General features: G+C 46.4%; 1 protein-coding gene across 2 annotated transcripts in view; it reads left to right on the forward strand.

The window, feature by feature from the left end:
- The window catches only part of ATR (ATR serine/threonine kinase), a 488,241-nt gene that overhangs the window by 276,490 nt on the left and 196,791 nt on the right, over positions 1 to 14,960 (forward strand). For both annotated transcript variants that reach the window (XM_069213920.1, XM_069213921.1), the window contains exon 23: positions 14,687 to 14,800. In XM_069213920.1, coding sequence (XP_069070021.1) covers positions 14,687 to 14,800 — 114 coding nt within the window. The remainder of the gene's footprint in view (positions 1 to 14,686; positions 14,801 to 14,960) is intronic.

The raw sequence follows: 14,960 nt of genomic DNA on the forward strand, positions 1-14,960 counted from the left end.
TCGAACAACAACAACAAACAGTGAGTAAGACGTCGAAAATAAAAACCATCGAAAAAACAAAAGCCCAGGGGACGCCACTGCCGACAGGCCATGGCTCGACCCATAAAACCGGCGACCCGTCGAAGGCGCCGAAAAAGGGCACGCCCATAGCGAAGACACCCGACTCCGGTCGAGGGACCGCCATGGAGCAACCTCGGAGCCGAGATAGCGGCTCCGAGAAGCAAAAACAAGATGCCGGCACCGAAAAACATCGGCCCCGAGACACACTGCCGAAAGCCACAAAAATTCTGTCGGTACCGAAACCGAAACCGAAAAAAGATTCTCTCTCGGCGCCGAAAAGTTCCACACCTCCTTCCTACACAGAGGAACAAGGAATAAGTGGCCAGATGCACAGATTTGGACAAGAGCTCCAAAGTGTAGAATCAGACTACACACAAAAGAGACTGTACATCCAGCAAGACACAGGGAAGATATCAACCCTTCCCCCAATAATGAGAAAAAGAAGGATCGGATTTCTCAAGGATGACGCACAACCACAAGCCAAAGTGGTTAAAAAAGTCACGCCTCCGCCCTCTCCACCACAACAGGCATCGCCGGCACAAACACCGCCACAAATGCACTCACCAGCGCAAACTACCATAAGTCAAGATAATCAGGATCAAGACGCTTGGGACCTATATGACACCCCAGTGCCGGACAATGATCCCGATTCATACCCCACAAAGCCGTCACCGCCAGAGGACAGTACCTCATACTCGCAACTGGTGGCTAGGGCAGCAGAATTCCACAATGTCCAACTGCATTCCGATCCTATAGAGGATGATTTTTTATTTAACACCCTCTCGGCTACACATAGCCAATATCAATGTCTCCCAATGCTACCAGGGATGTTACGGCACGCAAAACAAATTTTTGAAGAGCCCGTAAAATCAAGAGCCATCACCCCAAGGGTGGATAAGAAATACAAACCACCACCCACAGACCCAGTGTTTATTACTTCGCAGTTACCACCTGACTCCGTAGTAGTAGGGGCAGCTCGCAAAAGAGCAAATTCCCATACATCTGGCGACGCCCCACCTCCGGACAAAGAAAGCCGAAAATTTGATGCGGCAGGAAAAAGAGTAGCATCACAGGCAGCCAACCAGTGGCGCATCGCAAATTCTCAAGCGCTGCTGGCCCGATATGACCTCGCACACTGGGATGAGATGCAACTTCTCATAGACCATCTTCCCCAGGAATACCAAAAAAGGGCGCAGCAAATAGTTGAAGAGGGACAAACGATCTCAAACAATCAAATCCGCTCTTCAATGGACGCAGCCGATACTGCAGCGAGAACAGTCAACACTGCTGTCACCATAAGGAGACACGCTTGGCTCCGCACTTCAGGCTTCAAACCTGAAATCCAGCAGGCTGTCCTTAATATGCCCTTCAACGAGAAACAACTTTTTGGCCCTGAAGTGGACACAGCCATTGAAAAACTTAAAAAGGACACAGACACGGCCAAAGCCATGGGCGCACTCTACTCCCCGCAGAGCAGAGGCTCTTTTAGAAAAACTCCATTTAGAGGGGGGTTTCGTGGCCAACCCACAGACACCACCAGCCAACAAACAAGAACCACACCATATCAGGGTTCATTCCAAAGGGGAGGTTTCAGGGGATATAGAGGGGGTCAATTCCCAAGGAGTAGGGGACGATTCCAGACTCCAAAAACACCTCCACCTAAACAGTGACTTTCAAGTCACACAACCCATTCACTCAACACCAGTGGGGGGAAGACTAAGCCAATTCTACCAATCTTGGCAGCAGATTACAACAGACAATTGGGTATTAGCAATAATCCAACATGGCTATTGCATAGAATTCCACAAATTCCCACCAAACATCCCTCCAAAAACACGCAAAATGTCACCACAACATTTAGAACTTTTAGGACTAGAAATTCAAGCACTACTGCAAAAGGATGCAATAGAGTTAGTACCAGTACAACAAAAAAACACAGGAGTTTACTCCCTGTACTTTCTAATTCCAAAAAAAGACAAAACATTAAGACCAATATTAGATCTCAGGACACTAAATACCTACATCATATCGGACCACTTTCACATGGTCACACTACAAGACATCATTCCACTGCTCAAACAGCAAGATTACATGACCACATTAGACCTAAAAGATGCGTACTTTCATATACCGATACACCCTTCTCACAGAAAGTACCTAAGGTTCGTATTCAAAGGAATACATTACCAATTCAAGGTGTTGCCATTCGGAATAACAACTGCACCAAGAGTATTCACAAAATGTCTAGCAGTAGTAGCAGCACATATCAGAAGACAACAAATACATGTGTTTCCTTACCTAGACGATTGGCTAATCAAGACCAACACAGTAAGAAAGTGCACAAACAACACCACATATGTCATACAAACCCTTCACAAACTGGGTTTCTCCATCAACTATACAAAGTCACACCTCGAACCGTGTCAGACACAACAATATCTAGGGGCAACCATCAACACATCAAAAGGAATTGCCACTCCAAGTCCACAAAGAGTTCAAGCATTCCACAAGGTAATAAGTGCTATGTTTCCAAACCAAAAGATACAAGCAAAATTTGTGCTAAAACTTCTAGGCATGATGTCATCATGCATAGCCATTGTCCCAAACGGAAGACTACACATGCGACCCTTACAACAGTGCCTAGTATCACAATGGTCACAAGCACAGGGTCAACTTCTAGATCTGGTGTTGGTAGACCGCCAAACATACCTCTCGCTTCTATGGTGGAACAGCAACAATTTAAACAAAGGCCCGACATTTCAGGACCCAGTGCCTCAATACGTTATAACAACAGATGCTTCCATGACAGGGTGGGGAGCACACCTCAATCACCACAGCATTCAAGGACAATGGGACGTACACCAAACAAAATTTCATATAAATTACCTAGAACTGTTAGCAGTATTTCTAGCGTTAAAAGCCTTTCAACCCATAATAACACACAAATACATTCTTGTCAAAACAGACATGACAACAATGTATTATTTAAACAAACAAGGAGGAACACACTCAACACAATTGTGTCTCCTAACACAAAAAATATGGCAGTGGGCGATTCACAACCACATTCGCCTAATAGCACAATTTATTCCAGGGATCCAAAACCAACTAGCAGCCAACCTTTCGCGAGATCAACAACAAGTCCACGAATGGGAAATTCACCCCCAAGTTCTGAACAAGTACTTTCAAATTTGGGGAACACCCCAGATAGATTTGTTCGCAACAAAAGAAAACGCAAAATGCCAAAACTTCGCATCCAGGTACCCACACCGCGAATCACAAGGCAATGCTCTATGGATGAGTTGGTCAGGGATATTTGCATACGCTTTTCCCCCTCTCCTTCCATATCTAGTAAACAAATTGAGTCAAAACCAACTCAAACTCATACTGATAGCACCCACATGGGCAAGACAACCTTGGTATACAACTCTACTAGACCTTTCACTAGTACCGCATGTCAAACTACCCAACAGACCAGATCTGTTAACACAACACAAACAACAGATCAGGCATCCAAATCCAGCATCATTGAATCTAGCAATTTGGCTCCTGAAATCCTAGAATTCGGACACTTAGACCTCACACAAGAATGTATGGAGGTCATAAAACAAGCTAGAAAAGCTTCCACTAGACACTGCTATGCAACTAAGTGGAAAAGATTTGTTTGCTACTGCCATACCAATCAAATCCAACCATTGCATGCCTCTACAAAGGACATAGTGGGATACTTACTACATTTGCAAAAAGCGAACCTCGCTTTTTCATCTATAAAAATACACCTCGCAGCAATATCTGCTTACCTACAAACTACTCATTCATCGTCTCTATTTAGAATACCAGTTATTAAAGCATTCATGGAAGGGCTAAAAAGAATTATACCACCAAGAACACCACCAGTTCCTTCATGGAACCTTAACATCGTCTTAACAAGACTCATGGGTCCACCTTTCGAACCCATGCATTCCTGTGAAATGCAATATCTAACGTGGAAAGTCGCATTTCTCATTGCAATCACATCCCTCAGAAGAGTAAGTGAAATACAGGCATTTACCATACAAGAACCATTTATTCAAATACACAAAAATAAAATAGTTCTAAGAACAAATCCAAAATTTCTACCAAAAGTAATCTCACCATTCCATTTAAATCAAACAGTAGAATTGCCAGTGTTCTTCCCACAACCAGATTCCGTGGCTGAAAGGGCACTACATACATTAGACATCAAAAGAGCACTAATGTACTACATTGACAGAACAAAGCTAATCAGGAAAACAAAACAACTGTTCATAGCTTTTCAAAAACCACACATAGGAAATCCAATCTCTAAACAAGGCATTGCTAGATGGATAGTCAGATGTATTCAAACATGCTATCTTAAAGCCAAGAGAGAATTGCCTATTACACCAAAGGCACACTCAACCAGAAAGAAAGGTGCTACAATGGCCTTTCTAGGAAACATTCCTATGAGCGAAATATGTAAGGCTGCAACCTGGTCTACGCCTCATACATTTACTAAACACTACTGTGTAGACGTACTAAATGCACAACAAGCTACAGTGGGCCAAGCTGTACTAAGAACATTATTCCAAACTACTTCAACTCCTACAGGCTAAACCACCGCTTTTAGGGGAGGTAACTGCTTTATAGTCTATGCTAAACATGTGTATCTGCAGCAACATATGCCATCGAACTGAAAATGTCACTTACCCAGTGTACATCTGTTCGTGGCATTAGTCGCTGCAGATTCACATGTGCCCTCCCGCCTCCCCGGGAAGCCTGTAGCCGTTTAGAAGTAGATCTTAAATCTTAAACATTTGTACATTTGTAAATAATTATTATAAACTTTTTAGGTACATACGTATTCACTCCATTGCATGGGCACTATTTATAGCAAACAACTCCATCCTCACCCTCTGCGGGTAAAACAATCTAAGATGGAGTCGACGCCCATGCGCAATGGAGCCGAAGAGGGAGGAGTCCTTCGGTCCCGTGACCAAAAAAGACTTCTTCGAAGAAAAACAACTTGTAATACTCTGAGCCCAACACCAGGCAGCGGACTGTGCTAAACATGTGAATCTGTAGCGACTAATGCCACGAACAGATGTACACTGGGTGAGTGACATTTTCATTTTATGACAATATGCCAAAAGTATCTCAGTGAGTACCCTCAGTGTGAGGATAGCAAATATACACAAGATATATGTACACAATACCAAAATATGCAGTAATAGTCTGAGAAAACAGTGCAAACAATGTATAGTTACAATAGGATGCAATGGAGACACATAGGGATAGGGGCAACACAAACCATATACTCCAAAAGTGGAATGCGAACCACGAATGGACCCCAAACCTATGTGACCTTGTAGAGGGTCGCTGGGACTGTAAGAAAACAGTTAGGGTTAGAAAGATAGCCCACCCCAAGACCCTGAAAAGTGAGTGCAAAGTGCACTAAAGTTCCTCAAAGGACATAGAAGTCGTGATAGGGGAATTCTGCAGGAAAGACACAAATCAGCAATGCAACAACGATGGATTTCCAAACGAGGGTACCTGTGGAACAAGGGGACCAAGTCCAAAAGTCACAAGCAAGTCGGAGATGGGCAGATGCCCAGGAAATGCCAGCTGTGGGTGCAAAGAAGCTGCTACTGGACAGTAGAAGCTGAAGATTCTGCAGGAACGACAAGGGCTAGAGACTTCCCCTTTGGAGGATGGATCCCCCACGCTGTGGAGAGTCGTGCAGAAGTGTTTTCCTGAAGAAAGACCGCCAACAAGCCTTGCTAGCTGCAAATCGTGCGGTTAGGGTTTTTGGATGCTGCTGTGGCCCAGGAGGGACCAGGATGTCGCCAATTGCGTCTGGGGACAGAGGGGGCGTCGAGCAAGACAAGGAGCCCTCTCAGAAGCAGGCAGCACCCGCAGAAGTGCCAGAACAGGCACTACGAAGATGCGTGAAACGGTGCTCACCCGAAGTCGCACAAAGGAGCCCCACGTCACCGGAGGACAACTTAGAAAGTCGTGCAATGCAGGTTAGAGTGCCGTGGACCCAGGCTGGACTGTGCACAAAGGATTTCCGCCGGAAGTGCACGGAGGCCGGAGTAGCTTCAAAAGTCGCTGTTCCCAGCAATGCAGTCTGGCGTGGGGATGCAAGGACTTACCTCCACCAAACTTGGACTGAAGAGTCACTGGACTGTGGGAGTCACTTGGACAGAGTTGCTGGATTCAAGGGACCTCGCTCGTCGTGCTGAGAGGAGACCCAGGGTACCGGTGATGCAGTTCTTTGGTGCCTGCGGTTGCAGGGGGACGATTCCGTCGACCCACTGGAGATTTCTTCGGAGCTTCTAGTGCAGAGAGGAGGCAGACTACCCCCACAGCAGGCCCCACTAGGAAAGCAGTCGAGAAGGCGTCTGGACCAGCGTTACAGAGTTGCAGTAGTTGTCTTTGCTACTTTGTTGCAGTTTTGCAGGCTTCCAGCGCAGTCAGCAGTCGATTCCTTGGCAGAAGGTGAAGAGAGAGATGCAGAGGAACTCGGATGAGCTCTTGCATTCGTTATCTAAGGAAATCCCCAATGCAGAGACCCTAAATAGCCAGAAAAGAGGGTTTGGCTACTTAGGAGAGAAGATAGGCTAGCAACACCTGAAGGAGCCTATCAGAAGGAGTCTCTGACGTCACCTAATGGCACTGGCCACTCAGAGCAGTCCAGTGTGCCAGCAGCACCTCTGTTTCCAAGATGGCAGAGGTCTGGAGCACACTGGAGGAGCTCTGGGCACCTCCCAGGGGAGGTACAGGTCAGGGGAGTAGTCACTCCCCTTTCCTTTGTCCAGTTTCGCGCCAGAGCAGGGCTAAGGGGTCCCTGAACCGGTGTAGACTGGCTTATGCAGAAATGGGCACCATCTGTGCCCATGAAAGCATTTCCAGAGGCTGGGGGAGGCTACTCCTCCCCTGCCTTCACACCATTTTCCAAAGGGAGAGGGTGTAACACCCTCTCTCAGAGGAAGTCCTTTGTTCTGCCATCCTGGGCCAAGCCTGGCTGGACCCCAGGAGGGCAGAAACCTGTCTGAGGGGTTGGCAGCAGCAGCAGCTGCAGTGAAACCCCGGGAAAGGCATTTGGCAGTACCAGGGTCTGTGCTACAGACCACTGGGATCATGGGATTGTGCCAACTATGCCAGGATGGTGTAGAGGGGGCAATTCCATGATCATAGACATGTTACATGGCCATATTCGGAGTTACCATTGTGAAGCTACATATAGGTAGTGACCTATATGTAGTGCACGCGTGTAATGGTGTCCACGCACTCACAAAGTCCGGGGAATTGGCCCTGAACAATGTGGGGGCACCTTGGCTAGTGCCAGGGTGCCCACACACTAAGTAGCTTAGCACCCAACCTTTACCAGGTAAAGGTTAGACATATAGGTGACTTATAAGTTACTTAAGTGCAGTGTAAAATGGCTGTGAAATAACGTGGATGTTATTTCACTCAGGCTGCAGTGGCAGGCCTGTGTAAGAATTGTCAGAGCTCCCTATGGGTGGCCAAAGAAATGCTGCAGCCCATAGGGATCTCCTGGAACCCCAATACCCTGGGTACCTCAGTACCATATACTAGGGAATTATAAGGGTGTTCCAGTAAGCCAATGTAAATTGGTAAAATTGGTCACTAGCCTGTTAGTGACAATTTGAAAGAAATGAGAGAGCATAACCACTGAGGTTCTGATTAGCAGAGCCTCAGTGAGACAGTTAGTCATAACACAGGTAACACATTCAGGCACACTTATGAACACTGGGGCCCTGGCTGGCAGGGTCCCAGTGACACATACAACTAAAACAACATATATACAGTGAAAAATGGGGGTAACATGCCAGGCAAGATGGTACTTTCCTACACAACCCCCCCCCCCCCCCCCCCCCCCCCCCCAAACGAAGGACAATAAGACTAGCCATGACCTGATGAGTCTTCATTGTCTAAGTGGAAATATCTGGAGAGTCCATCTGCATTGGAGTGGCTACTCCCAGGTCTATGTTCCACTGTATAGTCCATTCCCTGTAGGGATATGGACCACCTCAATAATTTAGGATTTTCACCTTTCATTTGTTTTAGCCAAAGTAGAGGTTTGTGGTCTGTCTGAACAATGAAGTGAGTGCCAAACAGGTATGGCCTCAACTTCTTCAGTGCCCAGACCACAGCAAAGGCCTCCCTCTCAATGGCAGACCAACGCTTTTCTCTAGGGGTCAACCTTCTACTAATAAAAGCAACAGGTTGATCCTGGCCCTCAGAATTAAGTTGTGATAGGACTGCCCCTACTCCTAATTCAGATGCATCAGTTTGGACATAGATTTTTTTAGAGTAACAAGGGCTTTTCAGGACAGGTGCAGAGCACATGGCCTGCTTCAGCTCCTCAAAAGCTTTCTGACAGTTTGCTGTCCATAATACCTTTTTAGGCATTTTCTTGGATGTGAGGTCATTAAGAGGGGCTGCAATGGAGCCATAGTTCTTAATGAACCTCCTGTAATACCCAGTGAGGCCTAGGAAGGCTCTCACCTGAGTCTGAGTAGTAGGGGGAACCCAATCTATAATAGTTTGGATTTTCCCCTGAAGTGGTGCAATCTGTTCCCCACCAACAAGGTGTCCCAGATAAACCACCTTACCCTTCCCTATCTGGCACTTTGAAGCCTTGATAGTGAGGCCTGCCTTTTGCAGGGCCTCTAAAACTTTCCATAGGTGGACCAGGTGATCATCCCAACTGGAGCTAAAGACAGCTATATCGTCCAGATATGCTGCACTAAAAGCTTCCAGCCCTTGCAGGACTGTGTTCACCAACCTCTGAAAAGTGGCAGGTGCATTTTTCAATCCAAAAGGCATTACTGTGAATTGGTAATGGCCTCCAATGGTTGAAAATGCAGTTTTAGGTTTAGCATCTTCTGATAATTTGATCTGCCAATACCCTGCAGTCAAATCAAAAGTGCTTAGATACTTGGCAGATGCCAGTGTATCTATGAGCTCATCTGCCCTGGGTATAGGGTGAGCATCAGTTTTGGTTACCTGGTTGAGACCTCTGTAGTCAACACAAAACCGCATTTCCTTCTTTCCATCTTTGGAATGAGGTTTTGGTACAAGTACCACAGGAGAAGCCCATGGACTTTCAGAGTGCTCAACCACTCCCAGTTCTAACATTTTCTGCACCTCTTGCTTTATGCAGTCGCTGACATGGTCAGGCTGCCTATAGATCTTACTTTTGACAGGCAAGCTGTCTCCAGTATCTATAGTGTGCTCACACCAAGAAGTGGTACCTGGCACAGTAGAGAAGAGTTCAGAAAACGGACCCAGGAGATTTATGCAATGGTCTTTCTGCTCAGCAGTAAGACAATCAGCCAAAACTACACCTTACACTAGAGCATCTTGTTCTGTGGAAGAGAAGAGATCAGGTAGAGGATCACTGTCTTCTTCCTGTCCCTCATCAGTTGCCATGAGCAGGGTGAGATCAGCCCTGTCATAGTAGGGTTTAAGGCGATTGACATGGAGCACCCTAAGGGGACTCCTGGCAGTGCCTAAGTCAACTAAGTAGGTGACTTCACCCTTTTTCTCAACAATTGTGTGGGGTCCACTCCATTTATCTTGGAGTGCTCTTGGGGCCACAGGCTCCAAGACCCACACTTTCTGCCCTGGTTTGTACTGAACCAAAACAGCCTTCTGGTCATGCCATTGCTTTTGGAGCTCTTGGCTGGCCTGAAGGGTTTTACTGGCCTTTTTCATGTACTCAGCCATCCTTGATCTGAGGCCAAGTACATAATCCACAATATCTTGTTTTGGAGCTTTTAAAGGTTGTTCCCAACCCTCCTTGACAAGTGTTAGTGGACCCCTAACAGGGTGTCCAAAGAGTAGTTCAAAGGGGCTGAAGCCCACTCCTTTCTGGGGTACCTCCCTGTAGGCAAAAAGGAGGCATGGTAAAAGGATATCCCATCTCCTGCGGAGTTTCTCAGGGAGTCCCAAAATCATGCCTTTGAGAGTTTTGTTAAATCTCTCACCAGTCCATTTGTTTGTGGATGATAGGGTGTAGTGAACTTGTAAGTCACACCACACTCCTTCCACATGGCCTTTAAGTAAGCAGACATGAAATTGCTTCCTCTGTCTGATACTACTTCCTTTGGGAAGCCCACCCTAGAAAATATTCCCAGGAGGGCCTTTGCCACTGCAGGTGCTGTAGTGGTCCTTAAAGGAATTGCTTCAGGATATCTTGTGGCATGGTCCACTACCACTAAGATAAACCTATTGCCTGAAGCAGTAGGAGGGTCCAGGGGGCCAGCTATGTCAACCCCTACCCTTTCAAAGGGAACCCCAACCACAGGCAGTGGAATAAGGGGTGCCTTTGGGGTGCCACCTGTCTTGCCACTGGCTTGACAGGTTTCACAGGACTTACAAAACTATTTTGTGTCCTCAGACATTCTAGGCCAATGAAACAAGGGAACAAGCCTGTCCCAAGTTTTCATTTGTCCCAGATGTCCAGCTAGGGGAATGTCGTGGGCTAGAGTTAGGAGGAACTTTCTGTACTCCTGAGGAATCACTAACCTCCTGGCAGTTCCAGGCTTAGGATCCCTTGCTTCAGTGTACAAGAGGTTGTCCTCCCAGTAAACTCTGTGAGAGTCACTGACATCCCCATTAGCTTGTTTGACAGCTTGCTGTCTTAGACCCTCTAGTGTGGGACAGGTTTGCTGTGCCACACTCAGCTCCTCCCTGGCAGGCCCCCCTTCACCCAAAAGCTCAGCAGTGTCTGCTTCCAGCTCCTCTGGTGTAGGTTCTGCACAGGGTGGAAATTCTTCTTCCTCAGAAGTAGAATCCACTGTAGAGGGAGGGATAGTAGGAAGTGCTTTACTTCTACTAGCCCTAGCTTTAGGGAGCACTTGGTCCATTGTTCCAGGATCCAAGTTTCTCTGTCCTTTTTGCTTTTTGGCCTGAGCCCTGGTTAAAGCAGAAATATGCCCTGGGATGCCCAGCATTGCTGCATGGGCCTCCAACTCCACATCCGACCAAGCTGATGTCTCCAAATCATTTCCTAGTAGACAGTCTACAGGTAAATCTGTGGCTACCACAACTTTCTTTGGACCAGTAACCCCCCCCCCCCAGTTGAGATTTACAACAGCCATGGGGTGGCTAAGTGTGTTGTTGTGAGCATCGGTTACTTGGTACTGGTGACCAAGTAGGTGTTGGTCAGGGTGGACCAGTTTCTCTATCACCATTGTGACACTGGCACCTGTGTCCCTGTAGGCCTGAACCTCAACACTTTTATTAGGGGTAGTTGCTTGTACTTATCCATGTTAAGGGGACAAGCAACCAAGGTGGCTAAATCAATAGCCCCCTCAGAGACTAACACAGCCTCTGTGGTCTCCCTAATCAGACCAACCCCAACTAAGTTACCAAAGTGAGCCCAGCTACTCCCTTGGATTGGTTATTAGTAGGTTTGCTCCCACCACCACTGCTATTAGTATGGACACTAGGTGTAGCAGTAGGGGTTGTAGTGGTAGGAGGCTTGGTGCTTTTCTTTGGACAACTGGGATCTGTTGTCCAATTGCCTTTTATTTTACATAAATAGCACCATGGTTTCTTTTCTTTGTTTTGATTAGAAGAGGATTTGGGCCCACCACCCCCACCAGAGTGTTTTTGTGGGCCTGATGAAGACTCATTTTTAGATTTGTCCCCACCCTTGTCAGAAGACTTACCATCCTTCTTCTTGTTGCCATCTTTGTCACCCCCTGTATGAACTTTTCTGTTCACCCTTGTTCTGACCCATTTGTCTGCCTTCTTTCCCAATTCTTGGGGAGAGGTCAGATCAGAGTCCACCAGGTACTGGTGCAACAAATCAGACACACAGTTATTAAGAATATGCTCTCTCAGGATCAAGTTATACAGGCTCAAGTCATAATCAGTAACTTTACTGCCATGTAACCACCCCTCCAAGGCCTTCACTGAATGGTCAATGAAATCAACCCAGTCTTGTGAAGACTCCTTTTTGGTCTCTCTGAACTTTATCCTGTATTGTTCAGTGGTTAAGCCATAACCATCCAGGAGTGCATTCTTAAGAACTTTGTAATCATTGGCTTCGCTTTCTTTCACAGTAAGGAGCCTATCCCTACCTTTTCCACTAAATGATAGCCATAGGATAGCAGCCCACTGCCTTTGAGGGACATCCTGTACAGCACAGGCCCTCTCAAGTGCAGCAAACCACTTGTTAATGTCATCCCCCTCCTTATAAGGGGGAACTATCTTATGCAGATTCCTGGAATCATGCTCTTTTGCAGGATGACTATGAGGAATACTGCTGCTGCCACCATGGGTTTCTAAACCCAACTTCTGTCTTTCCTTCTCTACTTCTAAGGTCTGTCTATCCAAATCCAGCTGTTGCTTCTTGAGCTTCAGTCTGGTTTGTTCCACTCTCAATCTATTGAGCTCCCTCTCTAACAATCTGTCATCAGGGTGGGTGGGTGGGACATGCCTTGAAACAGAAGTATGATGAGAATGGACAGAAGGAGACCTGTCCCTTACAGAAGGCACCCTAACAGCTTGGTTAACAGAACCATCACTTCTACTGTGGTGAGAATGAATGCTCTTGCTATGATGTGAGACAACACTATCTGTATGGTGTGACTCAACCTCAGTACCAACTATGCTAGACTGTCTAGAGGGACTCGTGTAGCTGAAAGAGCACTACATACATTGGACATCAAAAGAGCGTTAATGTACTACATTGACAGAACAAAACTAATTCGCAAAACAAAACAATTATTTATTGCTTTCCAAAAACCTCATACAGGAAATCCAATTTCTAAGCAAGGCATTGCTAGATGGATAGTTAAGTGCATTCAAACCTGTTATCTTAAAGCTAAAAGAGAACTGCCTATTACACCAAAGGCATACTCAACTAGAAAGAAAGGTGCTACCATGGCCTTTCTAGGAAATATTCCAATGACAGAAATATGTAAGGCAGCTACATGGTCTACGCCTCATACATTTACCAAACACTACCGTTTAGACGTGCTAACAACACAGCAAGCCACAGTAGGCCAAGCAGTACTACGAACATTGTTTCAGACAACTTCAACTCCTACAGGCTGAACCACCGCTTTTGGGGAGATAACTGCTTACTAGTCTATGCACAGCATGTGTATCTGCAGCTACACATGCCACCGAACGGAAAATGTCACTTACCCAGTGTACATCTGTTCGTGGCATTAGTCGCTGCAGATTCACATGCGCCCAGCCGCCTCCCCGGGAGCCTGTAGCCGTTTAGAAGTTGATCTTGAACATCTGTATATTTGTAAATATATATATTACTTTGAACTACATTATGTACATACGTATTCACTCCATTGCATGGGCACTATTACTAGCATATACAACTCCTACCTCACCCTCTGCGGGGGAAAACAATCTAAGATGGAGTCAACGCCCATGCGCAATGGAGCTGAAATGGGAGGAGTCCCTCGATCTCGTGACTCGAAAAGACTTCTTAGAAGAAAAACAACTTGTAACACTCCGAGCCCAACACCAGATGGCGGGATGTGCACAGCATGTGAATCTGCAGCGATTAATGCCACGAACACATGTACACTGGGTAAGTGACATTTTCCATATCCCTGGTGTCTAGGGGTTTCTGCCCCCCCTGGGGGCAGATCAGCCTAATTATAATAAGCCGATGGGCAGAAAAGGCCTAAAAATATTCCCCCCGCAACCCACCCCCACCCCCCTAGGGAGCAGTCCTTGCCCAAGGGGCCGCTCCCCTCATTCAATAATATTCAAAATACAAGAAAAAAATCCCTGGTGTCTAGTGGTTTCTGCCCCCATTTGGGGGCAGATTGCCCTATTAAAAATAGGTTGATCTGCCCCCAAGGGGGCCAGAAATGGCCTAAAAATAATTTTGCCCCCCGGGGAGCGACCCTTGCCCAAGGAGTCACTCCCCACATATAAAAATAAACAATAATCCCTGCTGTCTAGGGGGTTTCTGTCCCAGCTGGGGGCGGATTGGCGTAATTATATTAGGCCGATCTGCCCCCGGGGGGGGGGGGCAGAAATGGCCTAAAATAATTTGGCCCACTGGGGATCGCCCTATCCCAAAGGGGTGCTCCCCTCATGTCAATAACAAAACAAAAACAAAAAACTTCCATGGTGCTGAGTGGGCATTTCTGCTGCCCGATCGCATCACGATCGAGCAGCAGAAATGCTGAGAAAGACATCAAAGGAAAGGAAAGACCTTTGCTATCAGTAGTGAAAATGCTGAGAACTGTGCTGATTGTCAAGTCCCGAAGGCTGGACCTTGGGCCATCTGGGCACCGATCAGGGACTATTTGGTCCTGCAGCAGCGTGAAAATTGTACCATTCTTGAGAATGCATCATCATTGAATGGATGTAATGCTATTGCCGTATGTGTTCCAGTCATAATTGTCCAACTTATTGCTGTTTCAATGTTACTACGTCCACTAGAGATATCATTACGAAATGTGACAAAATGTGATGATAGATATAGCTGTACTGGGTTTGTACACCTTTGTATAGTACAATAAATCAAAGTTCATAAGGCCACTGCATATACTACTAACTGTATGTTCTATGAATAACTATAAAAATATCTATCTTTTCTCTGCAGACTGGAGTAGAAGATCCGAACTTTGCCTATGAGCTGTTGATGGAGTTAACTAGAGCATTTCTTGCATATGCTGATAACGTCCGTGCCCAGGATTCTGCAGCATATGCAATTCAGGCAAGTTCAAAGCTTCTGTGCAACAGTGCTCAGGTTTTGTATGCACTTTGTGTAGGAAACTGAGTTCTGATTGCAGAAACCCGCCCTCCTTTTGCCTGGTTTTCGATGCAACTCGGACTGAAGTGTTCTGGGTTCTTGCTAACTAGATCCCTAGTGCTGA

Source organism: Pleurodeles waltl, chromosome 11, assembly GCF_031143425.1.
Source record: "Pleurodeles waltl isolate 20211129_DDA chromosome 11, aPleWal1.hap1.20221129, whole genome shotgun sequence".
NCBI classification, from domain to species: domain Eukaryota; kingdom Metazoa; phylum Chordata; class Amphibia; order Caudata; family Salamandridae; genus Pleurodeles; species Pleurodeles waltl.